Raw genomic sequence first — 23,795 nt, 5'->3', positions numbered from 1 at the left:
GTGCGAGGCCCGCGCAGCCTGAGACGTACGAGCGAGCCCGCACGTCTGACCCTTCGTCTGCACCTCCAGCGTCTCCTTGCTAGTCCAAGCAGCGTCAGCGCGGCCGTTGTTAAGATTTCCACACACTCTGAAGGTACTTGAATAAATTCCGCCATAAAGTCAGGAGAAATGTTGTCCCTGATGGTTAGTAACTGTTCTCTGTTCCAGCTGACCGAGTTTGACATACAATAGACAACATTAATTAACAAAAACAAACACAACACGGAGGAGCTCGTCACCGTGGCTGCCATCCTGCAATCATGTTTTGAAGCTAGACTGTAAATCTGTCCCTCCTACTGTTAGTAACACCTCACTGCCACAGACTTGGCACATTCCACCACGTGCATTAGGTTTAAGCCCAAAACCTGTTAATACAGTGACAGTGTCAAAATTAAAGCCACCCACAACAACTCAACTTCTGAAGAAATATAAAAGATGCTGTGATGGTATCATTCCTAACCTCTATTGCCCCATTCCAGCCCCTCTTCCAAGTGATCAGTTTGCTCATGTCCTTACAGAGAACCTTTCTGCTATTGGAAGCATGTCTCAAATGGTCCAGCTACTTCAAGCATCAGCCAGACATCCAGTGGATAAAGTTGCAACAGAGTTTGGAGACCTGCCCTGTGGATCACTTTTGACTTGCCAATCCCACAACCTCAGGGTTGCCAACTCTCACGCATTGAGCATGAGACACACGCATTTGACCGTTTTCACACGCTCTCATGCCACACTTCCGATATCTCACGCCGAAAAAAAAATCCAGTTTATTTACCTCTGATCCACATATATGATTCAATGAGTTACTAGTTCGCTCTGATGCCAACCACCGGTGATCGACAGATCACGATTTGTGTCCATTTTACGTTCACCCCCCCCCCCCATCCCCGCTCAACAACTTAAGTTCGCCACCCCCCCAACAATTTTACACTCGCCACCTCCTCCAGGTTAAAATCTCACTCAAAGCGAACGTCAAAAGTTGGCAACCCTGCAACCTGCCCACCACTACAATCACTGACCCTCACCCACTGTTTCCTCTGCCACCACAGCCATGTAATTACACCACTGCTTTAAATGAAAATGAGAGTATAACTACTACTGTGGCATGACTGTCACCCTCTCTGATGCACAGTTACTGGAGATGGAAACAAGGGAAATGTGGATGCCCCTTGGTAGAGCAGTAGGTCATGGATGATCCCAGATGAACTGGCCCTGCAGAACAATTTAAAGCCCCACTTGTCTGGTTTGTTGGCAATATACTGGCGGAGAGTGCCAGCCCTTGTACCTTTATATGCCACCATGACTTCATCAATGCTGTGTTTGTACGTAGATGGGATGAGGAGACACTGTTCACGAAGCATCTCAAAAAGCGGCCGGATTTTGAAAAATCGGTCAGGACTGTCATTCCATTGCTGATTATCATTAAAATGAATGAACTGACGTAACAGCCTAAATCTTCTCCTTGTCATGATATCAGCTATCACACTGAAACGTGACTCATGATGCCAGTAGTCCTCAATAGATGGGAAGCTGAATACACCCATGAATAGTAGTACTGCCAAGAACTCTTCAATTTCTTTTGGGCTAGTCTTGATTGGATCTCCCAGCTCTTGGGCAGAGTACAGATTGGTCTGTTGAGCAATATGTTCAATCATCTTGTCAGTGAAGAGAGTTTTGAAATACTGGTAGGGCGTCTTTAGAGCATCAGGGGGCTCGAACCTTGAATCAGCAACCTGGAAAGCCTCAATGTCCTCATGTTTCCAGATTTTCTCCCTGCCTTTGTTTAGGGATGGGGATGAAGAAGACTCACCATTGTCTTCTGGCTCTTCCACTGAAACTGTTTTTAGGGTGTTTTTCCCTTTTCTCTTCTTCTTCTGGAGTGGCGGTTTAGAAGAGCTTATTGAGGGAAAATCGTCCTCATCTAAAGATTCAAAAGATGTTCCCCCAGCATCTTCTGCTTGCATAGGTGCATAATCAGGATCTCCTATTTGGTCATCTTCATCACTTAAATCAATATCAGAGTCTTGAGGATTTTCTGGTATAAAAGCCAGAACGGTCCGTGGTCGTGCACCATAAAAGGTTTTAGTGTCCATCTGTTATTTATACAACAAAACACAAAATAAGTTAGAAATAATATAGTCTCAGTAGTTATATGTAATATGTCTAGTAATATGTTGGTATACCACTTATCTCACTTATTACCATTAGTAGTACTATATCCACATATTCACTCTAGATCTACTGTATTTACAGTAATATTATTCGGTTAGCATAGCTACCATTAAAAATCAAGTAATCTTACACATTATACATATATATCTGCAGTACTTTGTTAGTATTCTACATATGTAAATTCATACCATACTATTACTAGTAGTATTTCCACATATTTATTCTAGATCTTCAGTATTTGAGGTAATGCTAATAAGGTCTAGCAATCAGCAATTAGCATTGTTAATTTTACCATAAACGGACAAATCAACCATATGGTAACGCATGTTTTTCAAAAATTATTTTACCCATATAAGACTTTTCTTTATTGTATAATGTTACATAATTCTGTTCTTCAAAGCCTCTAAAACTATAATATTACTTACAAATATGCTTACCTTGGAAAATTCCACCAAAATCGATCCTCATCTGAAGTGTGATTTACTTGTTGGTACTTTTCTCTATGGACGATAGCTAAAAGCGCCCATTATTAACAGCCACAGTGACCTCTGGTGGATTTTTTTAGTATAACATATGTCTACCGATTGGTAGAGATGGCACAATCAGGTTGAGCTAAATTCAACACGAACTCTAAAAGAAACAGTGACTCAAAATGTAGTCTACCAAACGGTTGAGCAGGACGTTAATGCAACCATGACTACTATTACCAGGTAATGGGGCAGATGGGCATCACTGGAATGAAGTGGTGTGATCTTTTTGTTCACTGTACCAAAGACAATCACCTGGAGCAGATCCACTCTGATGGCAAGATATCAGAGTCTATGAAAACTAAACTGGATATGTTCTTCTTTGAATATTTTCTGCCTGGCCTGTGCAGATAAGGAGACTATAAAGGAAGGAAGCACACATAAATTTGGCATTGTTCCTTAAGAAAACTACTGTTAATAGGTAAATGTTTCTGTAATATGACAGTTTTAAGAATTGATTTTAAAAAGTGAGAGAATGTCATGACCATAAAAATGTCAGAACCATAAAAAAAACTAAGAATGATTTTTAGAAAATTAGTACATTGTTTTTATTGGTTCACAATGAGCAAAAATGTGTTACATTAATTTCATTATTAACAAAAAAATGCACATCAATAAAAGTTGAGCTGAATAAATGTTTGAAGGTTTGTTACTCAGTGGAAGAATAATTTTCCAGCAATTCAAAGTCCAGTATGGCCAATAAAAATAATACTGAATTTGTAAAATATACTTCATGGTTGTACTATGCATGTTAACATTTAATAATACACTTTGAATATGTTACCTCATAATTAAAAAAGAGGTCCCTGAAAATGGGTAAGTAGAGCACAAACACAGCTGGTTAACTGAACCACACAGGGAAAGGGGCAGAACTCCGAGCAATTTCTTGCGTGTATGTAATTTCTTTCTTTACTAAATTGCCACATGGCCCCAAGAATGTAAGAATTACAAGTTTCACACGAATGTTACTGAGGAGGTCTTTGATAAGAAACCCTTTATCTGCAATTACTTCATCTCCTGGTTCAATTAGGCTCAGAATGCCAGACTCTGTGGTAATTTCTTTATCTGAGATGAAGCCTGTGTACAGCTTGCTGACTAGACTAATTGACCCTAAAGGATTAATACCAATCAGTGACTTTAGTGTGGTGGAACCTTTATAATGGGAGTATGTGACAGTGTTGAGAACCTTTGAGCTTGCAGTTTGGATGTAGATCTCTGTACAGTCTAGTATCACTCATGCTTTGGGGAATGTCTGTTTAAAGGAGGGTGGGATCAGTTCATCTACAGACTCTCTACTTGGCCATATTGGTAACGTACCAAGCATAGAGTACAGGTAATTGCACCATGTTATACAAACCCTGCTGACTGTTGCTTGCAATACATTAAAGTGCTTTGATAATAGTGTTATGGATTACCAGACTTTACTTCATGCACTGCATCAACTCGTTATGGGCTTAGACCATTATTTTGTTTACATAATAAAGATAAAATGTTTCAAATATTCCAATAACCTTTCAAATCAAATATTGTAATGAGTAATACATTCATTGACAAATTAATTTATCATTTGCAGCTCTGTATGTCTCTGGTAACTCACATTTCTTTCTCATGCAGATTTGTAATGTGCAATTCTTCCTTTTCCTCATAAAAGTCACAAGTTGAACTAAAATATTGACAAACATAAATAAATTATGAATAAAGTGATCGCAGTAGCTCCCATCTGTGTAAGTCTTAAAACTGCATGTACTTACATTGGTTCCCCTTCTGATGATGTTGCTCTTATCCTATTGATACAAACAGGGTCCCTGCACACACATTAGAATTGGGAATTAAGGCCAGTCATTTTTATTTTTTATATTCTTCAATTTGAGATCTTCTGAAGAGGTGAGTTATATTTTAAACCTGTGACTGATACATTTCTCAGTATAATCCAGATAATTAAGCAACAGTTTAAAGCACACACACAGCCTACAGGTAGCCTCATCTCATTACACACACAGGCTGGGTTATACATCCTTTAACACAGTATTAACACAGTATCTCCCAATCTCATTATACACACAGGCTGGGTTATACATCCTTTAACACAGTATTAACACAGTATCTCTCAATCTCATTATACACACACAGGCTGGGTTATACATCCTTTTACACAGTATTAACACCGTATCTCCCAATCTCATTATACGCACAAAGACTGGGTTATAGACCCTTCTGAACAGGACAGTAACTCTGCTATGGGGTTATAATGCTGCCCAATCATTGTAAACAAACAGAACATATTCCACAAATATACTATTTGCAAGCAAACAACGTGATTTTCAAATGAAAACAGTGACTTACAAATACAAAATGTGATAGTTGTAAATTCATATGTGACGTTCAAACAAATGCACAGCAACTTTCTAATACATCACACTACACGTACAAATACGTACGTACAAAATATGTCCTTTGTAGATCATGTGACTTTTTACACACTTTTAACAGGAGTGCTTTCTAAAGAGGCCATCATCATTTTTACCTTCAATCTACCTGGAAACATGGCACAATGAGTAATCGTGTGCACAGGTGAATTTTCTGTGATATGTTGGTGCTGCCCATAGATTAATTCTCTGATGCACAATAATTTAAAAGATCAAATCACACTGCTGGAACTCATAAGGAGCTTCAACAGACCAAAGCAGCTCTGCAGCACCATGAGAGAGAAAGGAAAGAAAAGAACAACTTTGAAAATAAAGTTGATGAGCCATACAAAATAAAAGTACCTATAGACTGGCACATAGAGTGGCACTGAACCAAACAGAGAGAGACACGTATCACAACATAGACAAATGTTTTCATTTTAAGTAAGGAAGCCTAGCACTGTCTCCTGATGGTATTTAGCATGAATGTCTTTAGCATTATGCAGAGCCCAAATGGTTCTTTGTCATGATTGTTTCATCTTCATCTCACAATGAATTTGCAATGTCTTTTTCCTATAGGAATCAATGCTGTAAACGTTACCTACATAAACACATTTATCTGTGAGGAGTATGTCAGACTGTTGAAATCGGTAAACATGGAAAAGGAGAAAAGCTACAACTGCTTAGATTGTGGAAAGAGTTTTACTAAACACAGTCATCTCCAGCAACACCAGCACATTCACACAGGAGAGAAGCCATATCACTGCTCAGAGTGTGGGAAGAGTTTTACTAAACAGAGTCATCACAACGAACACCAGCGCATTCACACAGGAGAGAAACCATATCACTGCTCAGAGTGTGGGAAGAGTTTTACTACACAGGGAAATCTCCAGCAACACCAGCGCATTCACACAGGAGAGAAGCCATATCACTGCTCAGAGTGTGGGAAGAGTTTTACTCAACAGAATAATCTCAAAACACACCAGCGCTTTCACGCCGGAGAGAAGCCATATTACTGCTCAGAGTGTGGGAAGAGTTTTAATCGACAGAGTCCTCTCAATGAACACCAGTGCATTCACACAGGAGAGAAGCCATATCACTGCTCAGAGTGTGGGAAGAGTTTTACTACACAGAGTTCTCTCAACAAACACCAGCGCCTTCACACAGGAGAGAAGCCATATCACTGCTCAGAGTGTGGGAAGAGTTTTACTACACAGAGTAGTCTTCAACTGCACCAGCACATTCACACAGGAGAGAAGCCATATCACTGCTCAGAGTGTGGGAAGAGTTATACTCAACAGAGTCATCTCAACGAACACCAGCGCATTCACACAGGAGAGAAGCCATATCACTGCTCTGAGTGTGGGAAGAGTTTTACTCAACAGAGTAGTCTCAAAAAACACCAGCGCATTCACACAGGAGAGAAGCCACATCACTGCTCAGCGTGTGGGAAGAGTTTTACTACACTGAGTAATCTTCAACGGCACCAGCGCATTCACACAGGAGAGAAGCCATATCACTGCTCAGAGTGTGGGAAGAGTTTTACTCAACAGAGTCATCTCAACGAACACCAGCGCATTCACACAGGAGAGAAGCCATATCACTGCTCAGAGTGTGGGAAGAGTTTTATAACACAGGGAAGTCTTCAACTGCACAAGCGCATTCACACAGGAGAGAAGCCATATCACTGCTCAGAGTGTGGGAAGAGTTTTACTCAACAGAGTCATCTCAATGAACACCAGCGCATTCACACAGGAGAGAAGCCATATCACTGCTCAGAGTGTGGGAAGAGTTTTACTACACAGAGAAGTCTTCAACTGCACCAGCACATTCACACAGGAGAGAAGCCATATCACTGCTCAGAGTGTGGGAAGAGTTTTACTACACAGAGAAGTCTTCAACTGCACCAGCACATTCACACAGGAGAGAAGCCATATCACTGCTCAGAGTGTGGGAAGAGTTTTACTCAGCGGAGTCATCTCCAGCAACATCAACACATTCACACAGGTAAACAGTAGTGGGAGACTCTGAGCAGACGTTTGAACGTTTCCTCATCAGTCATGAATGATTTTAAGTTTTCTTATGTTTTCACTCTCCATGGCTAGGAGGCTAACTGGCATCAGTGTCCCTGCTTGGTTATGAATGTGATTAGTTTGTTAGTGTAAATGTGGATTGGCACATAAGAGATAGTAGTTGGTAATTGAACATGAGAAACGTTACCGGATAACAATACAGAGGTGAATATATGAAAGACCACATATACAAATATGCTCCGTACCCCCCAAAAATGTTTTGGTACCTCTGGGGATTCTAGGGGTGCCACCAGGGGTACATGAGCCGTAACAGGTCCTATTTACCACTGTATTGATGTAGAGTCTTGTTAGCAGGTCGGGGCTGCATTGTACAGCCACAGACACTCGTCTGCTGGCCTTTGATGTACACTGTACTGCTACAGATTTGGAGCAGCGAACTGTACTGAACAGCCATTTTAACGTCCTGCTGCTCTGTCCTTGTAGCAGGTCTCTTAGTAGTTGGGGCTGTGGTAACCTTCTAGGGTACTGGTGTCTGTGCTGAGACTTCCTCTCTTGTGTGCTCTAGGTGGAAAATGAACAACCTCGGGAGCAGAGAATACACCAAATTCAAAATCAACAGTGGATCCACTCTTGCCAAATCGTGCTCTAAGAAGTTTAAAAACCCATCGAGGGTGTTCATTTCCTCTCTCGGCTGAGACAAGGACAAATTAAAAAAAAATTGTCTGCTCTGGAGAATGAACCCCTCCAAATTATCCTCCTCATTGAACTCGTGGGAGGGACAAATCGAGGAGGGTATCTCAAACGGTTCACCATCCTTAACCTGTTTAATCAAGTCCTCAGACAAGATACACATTGGAAGATAACCGTAATCCTCCTCCTGATAATGTCTCACCTCGTAAGACTCCCTCCCTGTCCTTTAATGGTGGATTATTCTGTGACGTGGCAGGTGTTGTGCAATCAGGAAGCGCACACAATCTCTGAGGGGATTGGATTTTAAACAAACGGGTTTTACTTTGAACATACGGGGTTGCACACAAATTGACAGTAGACACACGAACAACACGAGCACAATGTGGCATGATGACACTAACGGAACTAACTGGCTAACACACATATGACCAACTAATCATTAGACATAAAGACAACAGACTCGACCAGCAACCTGACATATAACAGAACACTAAAACTTAACAAACTACACACACAGACATCTACAGACACGAGAAGCCATGAACAAAACAGAAATATAGAAAGATTAATCAAATCTGACATCCAAGACACAACAGACTGCACAAGACCACAAACGGTCACCATAATTTTTACTTTCACAATAAGTTTCACTATAATATGCACCATCACCTTACAATAACCCACAAAGACTGAACACCAACGATTAAATACCAGAACTAAATTACAAATGAGACACAGCTGAAGGGGAAGTAACATGGGGCGTGACTGAACAGACTAAAAAGTGATACATGATTGACAGGGAGGCGGGGCTAGACATGACACCCTCCTTAAAATCTCTGCATCACCTCTATTCCGTGACCTACAGAAAGCATGGACTACACTTGCTTACAAAGTGTTATTGTGTGTTTTGGATTCCTGTAAATATATTAGTCCGGAAATTTCAATGTGTTTCAATAATTTAATTAGTTTTTAATATGTGACTAAAGCTGATGTGAAATGTGCATACCTCAGGGGTCACCAAATGGCGGTCCGGATCCAATCACATTCCCGATTAACTGGATACGGACCCAAATTCCAAAAATATTTTTTTATTTTTACGGGAGACTAAATTTTAAACCGGAGCATTTATTTCAGGGCTACTGGAAAAACATTCCGTGACGAGTGTTACGTTCGCCCCCCCCCCCCCCCCCTCCCCGCTCAACAACTTACGTTCGACACCGCCGACCCGGACCAAAATTGGACCGCGGAAAGATATAATTGATTACCCCTGGCATACATGTTTTAACTGGGATTCCATGGAAATCATGGTGGTGTTTTTGACTCTTCTGAAAGTCTGTAAATGCTCTATTGACAGATTAAAAGCAATACTACACAAACTGACCTTTTAGTGTTTTTTGTCTTTAGTTTGTTACACTCACAGAAATGATTCATGGCAGAAATGATTCATTTTATGCATTTACATCTATTTGATTTTATTTAAAAACTCATATATTTTATATTTATGCCTTAACATTAATTATTATCTACATAATCTAATCAATTCTAAAATGTCTTGAATGTAATTAGTTAATTTATACCTACACAGTTGAAATAATTACAGTTGTAAATCAAACAAGATTCTGTTATATAAAATGTATGTGACTGGTTTTCATTGAAGTTATGAGAAATGAAATGCGCTGCTCTCCCGCGGGTCTCCAGCAGGCAGGTTCATGTGGGTAGCAGTCGTCCATGCCACGGTAAGCAATCTGAGACATCCTGTTTTATTACTTTCAAATGTGTCCTAATCGTGCAGTTTATATCGCATCACATCAATGTAAATGTATTTGTATAGTTCTTGATTATTTTAAGTAGTTTTATGTCGATCGTGTTGCTGGACAAGACAATACCAACACATGCTAACATCACAGCGAACAGGCTTGCTTTTTCATGACATCTTAGCTAGTTCGGTAATACAGTTTGATACTGGATTAAACTAACCTATTGCGGTTGGTTTTCATGCAGGTTAAAATTACTAGTTATATCAGTTGCAAAGCAAGCCGGAAAGCATTCTCTTTGTCCACAACATTTAGTATACTCATTTTGTAATAAACTAGGCGCTGTCTGCTTATTTAAAGGTGAACTTGAGAACTCGTGCCATGGAGGTGTTTTGGTAGGTGCAAACTCATTACATTTTGACAAAATTCTGTGCTGTGAATGCACAATATGGCATTTCTGTGATTCGTGCAAATCTGCAATATAAAAGTGTCTTTTTTTTTTAGGGGGAGGGGTGTCAATGTGCTTCACAAGCTTAGTCGTGAGTACAAATAACTTTGTTGGAGTGTTTTACAGATGGGGTGGTCCACTAGGGAAATGTCAGTGACTTTGTTAGCCTCAGCACCTGTGTTTTATTGAGTCTCTGACACTAACAAGCATGAATCATGTGTTTGTTTGTTTTCCCAGAATGAAGAGATCAATGTGAGGCGTGATTGTGTGCTGAGTTGTCTGAGCATCTACCTCAATGAAGACCTGGGCACACTGGTTAAAGAATACGGGGTATGTCAGCCTACTGTCTTTTGTGCCAGATGGAATTTCCATCCAGATGTGCCGGGTAACGTGCCGTTCATGAGAATGGGATAGACATGAGAACACATTGACCTTGACCACCAGTAGTTTATCATTAAGTCCAATGGCTTGTTTGTTTAGAATGAGAAATTCCCAAAAGTAAAGTGGTGGTAGTGCTGTCGCTTTGTAGGAAGTAAATCCACTTGGTCCAGAGGAACCTGAGGATAAAGTGGGCCAGGTTGGGGCACCCAAACCTAAACGCCTTTACTATGCAAAGGATGACAATTCTCACCAAAACAACAAGGTGAGGACACAGACACTTCATATTTCTTATGACCCAGCAGCATGATTTGGAAGTGTTAAGTAAGAAATGCCTTTCAAATAATGTCAAGTCATTTTGATTCTTGGTTCTGATCAGCTGGATTCTAATATTTGTGTGTGTGTGTGTGTGTGTGTGTGTGTGTGTGTGTGTGTGGTGGGGGGATCATTAGGATGCATGTTGTGGACTATCTGCTTATGAACTCCAGCGCCTTGAGAACATCACACAGAAGGAAGCCTTCTTGTCTTCTTTGAACATATGGCAAGTACGTGGACATGTTAACTGAAACTATAACCAATACACAGGGTTCGTACGGTCATGAAAAACCTGGAAAAGTTATGGAATTTGAAAATAGCAATTTCCAGGCCTGGATAAGTTTTGGAAAAACTAAAAATACTCAAATGTTTTTGGAAAAGTCATGGAAATTTGCTTGACACAATAAATATATGTTGATAACCGGAAGAAAAAATAAACATATATAATATAGCCATGTTTTTTCTTTGTGTGGACCACTAACGTAACTTCACAGGTTAGTTCGCTACGTTAGCGTTGGACTCCAAGCGGAGCTGTAGATTGTACTTTGATGACGTGTAAATCAGCGTAATGCTGGTAAATGCCGATTCAACTATGGCTGCTTCAGTTGGACAAATACAAGCTATGGCTTGAGAAAGACAAGGACACGGGGCATGCAAAATGTGCACTGTGTGGTTAACCAACTGGTTAACGTTGGGGTTAGAGACTGAAAAGTCCGACGCAAAGCAGTTTTCGTCGTTAAGCACGAACCTAGATTTAGACACGCCTTGATCGTAAACACACAATAGAAAAAAACTAACAATGTTCTCGTGCGTACAGCGTGAGAAAGAGCGACCGCGTTGCCGAGATGGGCTGCGGTGGAGGCTGTGCTGCTTCAGCTTATCGTACACAACACTACACAACACAACACTCCACTACACTCCACAGTGCTGCCACTGCACCTCCACGCACCGCGCAAAATTAAGAAAAGTCGGTCGTAACTCCGTCCGTCGTTAACCAGACCCGTCGGTAAGCGGGAACTCACCGGCTTTTAGCCCGGATACGGCTTATAGCTACAACATTTTCCATTAAAAAAACTTAGATGCGGCTTATATTGATATTGAAAATACGGTAAATGTTTATTTTTTCAATTATGTGTCTTTTCATTAATTGATGATATACTGTGGAATTTTAGCCTGGATTTTTTCTTATTTTTTGTGTCTACACATATGTTTAGAGAATGTACAGTCATTGAAATTTGTCTGAAAGTCATGGAAAAGTCATGGAAATTAGTTGTCAAAAAAGTGTATGAACCCTGAATACAAGCCTGATTAGCAGTTGTCCATTTCACACCGTCTCCCTCTCATACTTTGTCTTCATCTACTCTCCTCTCAGTCTCTTTTTCTCTCCATCCTGCTCTTTTCACTGTTGTCCCCTACTGTCTTCTCTGTATCTTTCTTTCTCTTATACTCACTCCTCTCCCACCAGTGTAACTTCACACAATTTTGCATGGGAATTTAAAAAGGTGACAAATTTGGTCTTAATGGGTTATTCTCAATTTATTTCAATTCTACAATGTAATTTACAAATGTGTCATTCCTGTCTTTCTTGTAGTATGTTTAGCATTGCTGTTCATGGAGAGAAACAATGGGATAATTAGTGTTTTTCTCTGTGAAAAGGCAGCTGAGGATCTGAGGCAGTCAGAAAAGCCAAAGCCAGATGTCAAGAGGTAAGTCATAAAGCAGTGTAGTTGGAAGCATGAATTATTTTTGCTCTTGGGGCTGAATATTGACTAGAAGGGGGTGTTTCCAACAGTCGAGGAGTAAAGGGAGAGACATGGGAAGGTTAGGGAAAGGTTGGTTCTTTCTCTTCTTTATCGTCCTCCCTCCAACCTTCCTCTCACTCCTACTGTCCTCTCTTAGGCCAATACAAGACAGCTCACTTCTTTACGGGTGCTGAAAAGTTGAATCATTTCAGCTTTTCAATGCTGCTCAGCACCTCCCTTGTTTATTACGTCACAAGGTAAAGTTTTGTGACCAATTTGCAAAAAACTGGGCAAAACACAATGTGAGTCAGCTTTAGACATAACAGGCATGATGCACACACACTACTACTCCCTGACTGGAAGACTGCATCTTTATTTCCTCTACCATACTACTGTTTTAGGTGATTTATCAGGTGCCCAGGCTCAACTCAAACATGTGAGAACAACACTACTCCTTCATATGATAATTGTCAGATTATTTATTGTCACCTTGGCAGAAAAGTGCAAAATATTCAAGAGTAGTACTGCACACCTGATTAATCACTTAAACTTATAGTATACGCAGGAAATGAAGGTCTTCCTGTCAGGATGTAGTGGAGCCTGTGCATCAAGTCTATTATTCCAGTGATGAGAGTAAGAAGGAGAATAAACCTTACCCCTACAAGAGCTTAGGAGAGAGAAAAGGTGAGTAGAGAAGGAAGTGTCAGGAATAGCCGATGACATAATCAAGTTCACCTGTTTCACCACCACGCCCACATTCCATACATACTTAAGCACCAGAACTACACTTCCTGGTTGCGAAGTATTGCCTCCATGTTGTTGCATACCAAGCCTTTTCTCCGGTCTGTCTGCCTGTGTCCCGAACTCTGCTTGCCCCCTAGACCACGTCTCCCGCCTGACCCCTGGATACCTCCCGGACTCTGCTCTCGCCTCTCGACCTCGGACCGTCCTGACCACCGCTACTCCACTACAGCCCTACACCAGCATAACACCGCTGTGTGCTCTACGTGGCCTGCTGTACTGAATTATCTTAATAAAAAGCACTCACTTCCGCATCAGGATCTCTCCTCGCGTGTTCCATTCGTTACAGGAAGACTGTAGAAGAGAGGGAGAGGTGGTTGGAGAGGTTTGCCTCCTTTTCTTCAATCCGTTTTCCCTGCACCAATGAACAGTTTCTTATTTGGCTCTTACAGCAGCTACTAGCTACGTATTTACATCGCTGATCTGAATAAAATCAGTGGGAGGGTTCCTGGTTCTGTATTGTTAGATGTATTTTTAGTTGGTGTGTTGTTAACTGCATTTCTTTAGCAGGTCAAAGGCTTCATTAGGAAAAGAGCAGGCTCTGCAGTCTCCCCAGAAATCCCTCTGTCTTAAAGAAGCACAACGCCTTACCCCCAGTGGTGGATCAACCCTTAAACACATGAGAACAAGTCTACTGTAAAGAATATTTGTCAGAGTTTTTAATTGTTGTTGTCATCTTGATTGAAAAGTCCACAATTTGAGAGAAGACTGTATATAATCTCATGTTAACAAAAACACACAATGCATCCTTATGACTTTTTCTTTTTTTCCAGGCTTTTAGGAGGTGATCAAAGGTCTTAAGGTCATTGTTACCTTGAACATGCATCCATCTCATTCTCATGAACACATATATGCAGTGCTTTAAAGCAGTGGCGTGCACACATAGACATCAGGTGGTGCTAAAGCACCAGCAACTCTGCCCTTTATCAACGAAAGTGCCCTTTAGAAACTTCGGTTTTCATTTTACTGAGGTCGGTTTGAAATGATCTTTTGAAAACCTGAGCGATTAAAAACAATGCCCTGAAATGAGCCACCACCTCGCACACGCCCGACCTCTCTCTTCCTTTAACACCAGATGCGCTGCAGCAACAGTTCAGTTCAGCGAGTGGAAGGAAGCGTTTTCAGCACAGCACACACGGTCACAGATAGACTTCTTCTCCCGTCCCCACCAGCCAAGTCACATACACATCAAGTCAAATCTACCGTTTGCCCTCTAAGCCCAACGTGAAATCATTTTGTTGTGCAGTAAAATGTCTCATACAGCACCAAACTACTAAGCATTTTTAGCTGACTGGTCGCGAGGACGACCACATACAAATAATTAAGGTAGAGTTTGCAGATCTATGTGTTAAGCTGAACATTTTCTGTTGTATAGGTTTTGTTAGACAACATAAATTAACACATTCATTTGTGAAAGAAGAAACTGGAAGTTCCCCATTACCTGTGAAAAATGCCCATCTGCATTCATGTAATGACAACACTCAGTAGCCTATAACTCCTTCTTGTAATTAATTGTCCTTAATTGTAGGCCTATATTGATTTACTAATTGCAAAATATATGCAACAAGGCCTGCAGACAGTGGAGGGTAAACAGAAGTTAACTGAAGGACTTAAAAATTACTGTATATAGTTAATATTGGATATGAATTTTATCAGTTGGCTGCGTGACTTTTCTCCGTTGAAAACTCGCGTTTAGAGAATGTTACAAATAAAATGTCAAATTTCATTCAACATGTGCTTGTAATTTTTTTTATAATTAGGTGTACCACGTGCGCTAAACAGTGCCCTTCAACCCCCCCGAGTACTTGCCCCCCAAAATGTCTGTGCACACCACTGCTTTAAAGAAATATCTTCAAATTAACATTCAGTTGGCCTAAGGATGAGCTGCTTATATTGTGGTGGTCCAGGTTAGGGTCACACAGCTCATCATCCTGTTCTTTCTGTTCCAGGACATTGAATCCAGAGAGGCTGAGGCAGATGTTGCCGAGCAGAGGGTCATGGTCCTGATGGTAATGGACGCTTTGCTGATGTTGGTGTTGTGCTGGAAGGTGTGGAAGTTCTCCATAACCTGCAGAGTGTCAGCCATACATGTGTGATGCTTTATGGGCTCATCTACACACTCAACTTGAGTTATCCAAAAAGCATGCGTACATTCGAGGTGTACCAGAAAATCCTGATGGACCTGGACTCAACCAAGCTTTCACCAAAAGTACAGGCACTGAAAATCTAATTGCTCCAGTAATTTGACTGGCAGTAATGCACTTAAACAACCCCTACCTGATTTGTCTTTTTTCCTCAGTCAGAGAGGATCTTGTGTTTAAATGATCCCTTAGTTATTGAAGGGTATATCGGGGAAATACCTGTTTTGTTTTCTTTTAGTGTTGAAGCATTTAATGGGAGTGTTGTGAGAGTGTAGGTGGGTTCATGGATGGCCGGTTTCTGAAGTGTGTTAGCTGGCAGTGTTGTAGTGGCTCAGCTCAAACTGTATTTGTCATTGTTTCTCAATTCTGTATGATCTGGTTGTCTTTAAAAGATATTTAAGATGTTGTAATTTCATGTATTTAATGTTTAATGTGAAGTTCTAATGCTAATAAAGCTTTTGAATCAACAAGATGGTCTGATTGTTCTTATGCATCATTAAGATTGTACTAAATGGAAAGACAGAATGTGATGGGAGATCACAGAGATGAAAGAAAACAAAACTGAGTCTCAGACATGAAGAATTTAAGGCATTTTCCCCACTGTTTCCAAATGTTTATCTGAAGTGACAAACCCAGATGTGTATCATTACTATGTTGCTGAAACAGTGTGTTTACACCAGAGAGGCAGTGAAAGCTTACTGCAATTTAGATGCTTATAATTACTTTCTCAGTGGAAAAGTTGATGCAGAGGGCATTAGAATTGTATATGGTGAAGTTGGAGCAACCTGCCAAACACGTCACTATTTCTAAAACATACTGCACATGTTTCTTAGTAAGGAGTGGGGGTTGTTTTGTTAAACTCTATTATTTAATTATATATTTTCAATGGTTTGAACATTTATTCAGCTTATTAGAAACAAACGTCGATTACAAAAGACTTCAGAATCGCCTTTATTGTCATTATAATTTACATTACAATGAAATTTGATTCTCATCCAAGGTGTTTGCCAGTACAGTAAATACACACACAACATAAAACATAAATCTATAAGTTGAGGTAGTGCCACATATACATGGTTCGTAGATTGCTTGCGTGATATTTTGAATATTGCACAAGCTATATTACAATGTATGTTACAAGTATTGCACATATTACAAATATTGCACATATTGCACGTGGGAATTATTTACATGGGTTATATTTCACATGGCTTGGGGATTTACATTTTTGCAGTTATTTACATGTATTTAGTGCAGTGATGGCTCTAGGGTAAAAGCTCTCATTAGGGGTGCTTGAGCAACCCTAAAAGGGTCCAGACCAGAGGTGGAAAGAGTACTGAAAAATTGTAATTGAGTAAAAGTATCATTACTTTGCCTAAAATCTACTCAGAGTAAAAGTAAAATTACCCATCTCAAAATTTACTCGAGTAAAAGTACAAAATTACTTCATTTAAAATGTAATTTGAGTAAAAGTTACTTAGTTACTTTCAGTTATTTAATGCATGGATGAATCATGAACCAAATTCAGCACAAGTTGTTTTAATCGATTTCAAAGTGTATTTAAGTGCACATCCACACTTGCAAAAAGATCAGCTGGGCTCAGGAACATACTTCCTCACAGCACAAGGACAGTCACAACCTGTACCATAAAGTGCAAACAATTTTCAGTCCTATTATCCAACGGACAACACTATGATAAGAATAAAGAAATTTAAATTACAAATTATTCAAAAACCAAAATGCACACAAAATTAAGTGCCCACAAGACGCCACAAATCAAACTAAAATGCAACAGGATTCCACTACTCACAATAAAATGCCCACAGGATCCCACAATTTAAAAGTAAGTGCTCACAGGATCCAACTATTCAAAATACAGTGCCCACCGGATCCCACTATTCACAATAAAATGACCATAGGATCCCACATCTCAAAATAAAACAAAATGCGCACAGGATTCCACTATTTTAAATGCTCACAGGATCCAACTATTCAAAATACAGTGCCCACAGGATTCCACTTTTCACAATAAAATGTACACAGGATCCCACAGAACCTGATAGATAGAAGATTTAAAGATAGAACAATCTCATCCTTTTGGAAAAAAAGAGCACCAGATTACGACCTGATTATGAGACAATGGAAAGGGCGTGCGCAAGGCAAGGCCATGCAATTGGCCTTCAGTTCTGGGACTCTGGGAAGTTTAAATTTCTGCCCGCATTTAACTTTTCACCATCAATATTTTTTTACTCAGTAATGTGAGGGCGTTCAAATGTACTGAAGTAAAACTACTTGGGTCAAAATGTACTCAAGTAAAAGTAAAAATTACATGTTTCAAAAACTACTCAGAAAATTACAAATTACTCATATAAAGTACTTGATTACAGTAATGTGAGTAAATGTAATTAGTTACTTTCCACCCCTGGTCCAGACATGCCTATGTTGTGTGCCTTTTTGGGACAGGCTTGCTGGAAATGTCAAATGCTTTTATTTAAATGCTTTAAATTTGTTGTTTACCTAGAAGCCACCCATCACGCACTCTGCTAGCTTGTAATCTTATCCCAACCATGCTGTTTGTAAGGATGTACGAATCATTGGGTTGATCCAGGCCAACGTGCCACTACATTAGTAAGGCACATTTTTGCATCACAGATTATTTGCACATTTATGGAATTAAAGAGCTTTTTATTCACATAAGCAAATTCCTCCTCAGATGGTGCCTTTATAAATGTGCAGTCGATCGCTCCGATTACATTAGTGAAACCGGCTATCGCTGCAAATTGCGCTTTAATGTTTGCCTGGTCAACCGCTTCATATGGGAACTTTATATACCTAGCTGACCTGCAGATGATCCCATCCAAAACAGCTGGCATGGTCCGGCTCAGACATGACTGGGATATCCCCGGCCGGGCTGGCAGTTCTCTTTGAAACGAGCCAGTCGCCAGGAAGCCAAGCGTTGTCAGACCTGTAAAGGAACTGGCAATGCGCGACTCCTCGCGTTTCTCTCTCCAAAACTGGACCCAACTCAGCACAAGAGGACAGTTCTTGGAAATATGAAACGGCTTATAAGCCAGCCATCATCATGGACCAAAAAAAATCATAATGATTACGGAAAACTCTCTCGGCGAATTCGGCCATTATCAATATCTTCCAGTAATCAGACCCTCCAGAAAGTTGCGATGTTGCGATTTGCAACTTCAACGCAACTTCAAGCAAACCCCGCGAATTCAGGGCGGTGTTGCAACTTCAGCCAATCACCGCAACTTTCCCGCAAATTTGACCAATCACTGATGTCGTCTTGATGTGACGTCGACAAACTCCCGCCTTACCTCCGTATATACGTTCAAGAGGAGCAGACTGAAAGCAGCATGAGCGACGAAAATAACGGCAAAAAGATCGGGAAAAGCAGTATCCCGGTACACTACATGAAAACGGGGATAAACTGTCCAGATCCGACCCGCGAATTGATTATCTATGGCCCCCTGGATGATATTTAATTACTATTAGAACCGGCCCGCAGGCCACAGCCGCCCGATGGTGTTTTGCACCCACAAACACTACATTCCCCACAATGCAACGGTAGCCCGCGAAGTCACTGCAGCGCACGCAAGCGGCGAGGGTCTGAGATAAAGTTTATAAGTTTAAACTTTGAACTGAGATTAAGTTTAAAGTCAGAGATAAAATTTATTTATCTCTGATCCATATCTATGAGTTACTAGTTCGCTCTGGCACCAACCACTGGCGATCGATGTCGATATAATACTTAATTTGTGTCCATTTTACAGGCCGCCCGGTAACAACTTACGTTGGCTAACCCCCCCCCCCCCCCCCCCCCCCCCCCCCCCCCCCCCCCCCCCCAAAAGGTTCAAATCTCACTTCAAGCGATCTTGAAAAGTTGGCAACCTTGAATAAATAGGTAAATAGATAATTAAAATGGACTACTAAATAGAGGAAACCATACAACATTTACTCCCTATTGTAATGTACTCACAAAAAAGCAAAAACACACCGCAACTTCCATCGCAATTTTTTTTAAAAACACCCGCAACATCAAACATTTTAGCCCGCAACAATCACAAAAAAGGCCCGCGAAATCCTGGGGGGACTGAGTAATGCTAACGCTGCCATCTCCCAAGAACTCCAGCACAACATTTAATGCATGTTTATATTGCCCAAATGTACTGTGACTCTCACGCTTTTACTTATTTAATAAAACTCTCTTTTAACCACGTCTGAGTCCTCATCTATTTTCAGGAAATTTCCACGACACACACATTTACACATAAAAAAAAAAAAAAAGTTATATACCGTTAAATTCAGCTCTCAACTTCTTTAGTTTATATTTTAAAAGTTCATTTCACTTTATTTTTTAAGTAAAAAAATTAAAAAGTATTTAATTTTATTTATGACAAATTGCTTTCTTGATCACCCCTTTACAAAAAAACAACATAACTTGTTGGTCACGGCCTGTGGTGGCCTCCGTCATTTTGATTTGTGAAAGGTGGCGACCCTACGGGCACATAACAGTGTGGGAATGGTTATTAAGGGAATGGGAAAGGTTTATGTAGCGTAAAACTGTGGGGTGGGTTTATAAAGCCTTAATATAGTGTATGAATACTTAAATAAATGTACCGTTTCTGCTTAGCGGGTTTTCAGTTATCGGCCAGGGTGTTTGTGGAACGTCTCTCACGCGCTACACGGTGGATTACGTAGTGAGTCCGCGTGAGTATTGCCCAGTGACCTTGAGGTGGTTGCCGGGGTAACACATTGGTTACTGTAAACAGAATGGACGCTAGAGGTGTGGCCTGATTTAGCGAGATAAGTTCGCTAGTTAGGTGAATCATATATGCGCTATAACGTATCTAACAATATCATTCACTCAAAAACAAACAAGGTCACCAATATTCATATGTACACATGTCGTATATCTGTGTTAACTACACATTTTGATAGTAACTTGTCAATTTAGCTGTCGCTAAATTAGGTAACTAGTTGTTTCTTAGCGATCAGGATATCCAGCTTCATTACTGGAAAACTCACCAATCAAGCCGCACGATTTATTTTGTCATTTTTTCGCACTGACATTTTCGTGCCCTAAGAAATATTTGAAATGTATCGTTAGTTGTTTTTACGGTGTAGCAATTGTTTATAGTGAAAGTGTATTTTATCGTTTCTTTTCAGACTGCAAAGTTAGCTAGTTAGCTATGGCTGCAGTTGTAGCACACAGTCCCACTTCATATTTGGCGTTCGTACAAATAATCTGATGATCAAACAGTCATATTCCCGTGTGGAAACAACTGCGTCCACTACAATATTGACCAGAGATGGCAAAAGTTCATTCCTGGTAAGACTGTTTAAACACGTATATTTACCTAAATCCGATGTGAATTCAATTACAATTGAATTAGAAGTTTATTTCAGTTATATGACATAAACAAAAAGAATAAATAAATAAACAGAAAAACAACAACAGTTTGCCGTTAATAAACATGTCAGCAAAATAAATTTAAACCGATAAGATATAGACTGAAGCTTTAACTTATTTTGCCTACCCTTTTATATTATCTCACATTCTATATGCCAAAGCAAAGTCAAGAAATAAATAAAACAAACAAACAACTACATATATAATCACTGTTCAGGTTTATAGGAGTTCATTACCTTACTCTAGCAATGTATGCCAGTCCGCCCCTGCCCTAAGCTCATATTTATTGTCTCTAATTTCAAATAGCCTCTGAATACAGTTAGGCAGTGAATTGTTTTGTACCCTATACATTATCTGTGCAATGTGTAAGTCGACTAAATCATTAAATTTCAGAGCATGTACTTTAAGAAACAGTTTGTTTGTTGAATCATGTGTTAGTTTTATATGTGTTTCCCCATACCTAAACACAATAGGTCATGTATGGAATTATGAAAGAACAGTACAGTATAAATAGTGAATTTTGATTTGTGATGGTAGATTTGATTTGTGTTGATTTGGTTATGTTGGTAGAAAGATAGATAGATAGATAGATAGATAGATAGATAGATAGATAGATAGATAGATAGATAGATAGATAGATAGATAGATAGATAGATAGATAGATAGATAGATAGATAGATAGATAGATAGATAGATAGATAGATAGATATGTGTGTTTGTGTTTGTGTTTGTGTTTGTGTGACATCAGAAAGCATGTGCTGAAGTGACAGATCTGGATCTTTATAAGGGCCTAACTGCATAGATTACTGCCATTATCTAACTACCTGCTTGTTGGAAACATCATGTGATACATGGATGAGGTCTCCTACCAGGACACGGAGAACCTCATGCCAACACGCCTTGTTTGGCTAAAGCCTGAGTCTTCTCACCATTTGGTATGACCTCATTCGTTACAAGCCACATCTGGACAGGAGGTAAGCAAATAGATGGAGGCAGGTAGGTAGTTATGTTGGTAGATACATAGATATGTGTGTTTGTGTTTGTGTTTGTGTTTGTGTGACATCAGAAAGCATGTGCTGAAGTGACAGATCTGGATCTTTATAAGGGCCTAACTGCATAGATTACTGCCATTATCTAACTACCTGCTTGTTGGAAACATCATACGATACATGGATAAGGTCTCGTACCAGGACACGGAGAACCTCATGCCAACACGCCTTGTTTGGCTAAAGCCTGAGTCTTCTCACCATTTGGTATGACCTCATTCGTTACAAGCCACATCTGGACAGGAGGTAAGCAAATAGATGGAGGCAGGTAGGTAGTTATGTTGTTAGATAGATAGATAGATAGATATGTGTGTTTGTGTTTGTGTTTGTGTGACATCAGAAAGCATGTGCTGAAGTGACAGATCTGGATCTTTATAAGGGCCTAACTGCATAGATTACTGCCATTATCTAACTACCTGCTTGTTGGAAACATCATGTGATACATGGATGAGGTCTCCTACCAGGACACGGAGAACCTCATGCCAACACGCCTTGTTTGGCTAAAGCCTGAGTCTTCTCACCATTTGGTATGACCTCATTCGTTACAAGCCACATCTGGACAGGAGGTAAGCAAATAGATGGAGGCAGGTAGGTAGTTATGTTGTTAGATAGATAGATAGATAGATAGATAGATAGATAGATAGATAGATAGATAGATAGATAGATAGATAGATAGATAGATAGATAGATAGATAGATAGATAGATATGTGTGTTTGTGTTTGTGTTTGTGTTTGTGTGACATCAGAAAGCATGTGCTGAAGTGACAGATCTGGATCTTTATAAGGGCCTAACTGCATAGATTACTGGCATTATCTAACTACCTGCTTGTTGGAAACATCATACGATACATGGATAAGGTCTCGTACCAGGACACGGAGAACCTCATGCCAGCACGCCTTGTTTGGCTAAAGCCTGAGGCTTCTCACCATTTGGTATGACCTCATTTGTTACAAGCCACATCTGGACAGGAGGTAAGCAAATAGATGGAGGCAGGTAGGTAGTTATGTTGGTAGATACATAGATATGTGTGTTTGTGTTTGTGTGACATCAGAAAGCATGTGCTGAAGTGACAGATCTGGATCTTTATAAGGGCCTAACTGCATAGATTACTGCCATTATCTAACTACCTGCTTGTTGGAAACATCATGTGATACATGGATGAGGTCTCCTACCAGGACACGGAGAACCTCATGCCAGCACGCCTTGTTTGGCTAAAGCCTGAGGCTTCTCACCATTTGGTATGAACTCATTTGTTACAAGCCACATCTGGACAGGAGGTAAGCAAATAGATGGAGGCAGGTAGGTAGTTATGTTGGTAGATACATAGATATGTGTGTTTGTGTTTGTGTGACATCAGAAAGCATGTGCTGAAGTGACAGATCTGGATCTTTATAAGGGCCTAACTGCATAGATTACTGCCATTATCTAACTACCTGCTTGTTGGAAACATCATACGATACATGGATAAGGTCTCGTACCAGGACACGGAGAACCTCATGCCAGCACGCCTTGTTTGGCTAAAGCCTGAGGCTTCTCACCATTTGGTATGACCTCATTTGTTACAAGCCACATCTGGACAGGAGGTAAGCAAATAGATGGAGGCAGGTAGGTAGTTATGTTGGTAGATACATAGATATGTGTGTTTGTGTTTGTGTGACATCAGAAAGCATGTGCTGAAGTGACAGATCTAGATCTTTATAAGGGCCTAACTGCATAGATTACTGCCATTATCTAACTACCTGCTTGTTGGAAACATCATGTGATACATGGATGAGGTCTCCTACCAGGACACGGAGAACCTCATGCCAACACGCCTTGTTTGGCTAAAGCCTGAGTCTTCTCACCATTTGGTATGACCTCATTCGTTGCAAGCCAAATCTG

The 23,795-nt window shown here is 40.2% G+C and overlaps 2 protein-coding genes and 1 long non-coding RNA gene across 6 annotated transcripts in view; 2 read left to right on the top strand and 1 right to left on the bottom strand.

Annotated features, from left to right (window-relative positions):
- Positions 1-23,795, bottom strand: part of LOC143497286 (uncharacterized) — a 192,410-nt gene that overhangs the window by 52,418 nt on the left and 116,197 nt on the right. The gene's annotated exons all lie outside the window — the stretch shown is intronic.
- Positions 5,743-9,032, top strand: LOC143497292 (uncharacterized). The gene is made up of 2 exons (XM_076993186.1): positions 5,743-7,147; positions 7,739-9,032. Exons 1-2 carry the CDS (start codon positions 5,797-5,799, stop codon positions 7,747-7,749), a joined length of 1,362 nt encoding a protein of 453 aa, XP_076849301.1. The 5' UTR covers positions 5,743-5,796; the 3' UTR covers positions 7,750-9,032.
- On the top strand, positions 10,325-15,783 carry LOC143497309 (uncharacterized). Of its 4 annotated transcripts, none has more exons than XR_013125816.1 (5): positions 10,325-10,395; positions 10,595-10,708; positions 10,896-10,988; positions 12,415-14,103; positions 15,251-15,783. It is a non-coding gene; the product is annotated as an uncharacterized LOC143497309 (long non-coding RNA). The 4 variants fall into 4 exon arrangements; XR_013125818.1 differs by having other exon boundaries at positions 10,330-10,708; positions 12,415-13,626; positions 13,812-14,103; XR_013125817.1 differs by having other exon boundaries at positions 10,330-10,708; positions 12,415-13,626; positions 13,809-14,103.

This window comes from Brachyhypopomus gauderio, unplaced genomic scaffold (assembly GCF_052324685.1).
Source record: "Brachyhypopomus gauderio isolate BG-103 unplaced genomic scaffold, BGAUD_0.2 sc105, whole genome shotgun sequence".
Taxonomy (NCBI): Eukaryota; Metazoa; Chordata; class Actinopteri; order Gymnotiformes; family Hypopomidae; genus Brachyhypopomus; species Brachyhypopomus gauderio.
Note: the sequence above shows the minus strand (reverse complement) of the source record. Positions and strands in the feature narration are given on the sequence as shown.

Bases quoted from the DNA above. Each gene is read 5' to 3' on its own strand.
- LOC143497292 (XM_076993186.1), top strand. From the start codon at position 5,797: ATGGAAAAGGAGAAAAGCTACAACTGCTTAGATTGTGGAAAGAGTTTT.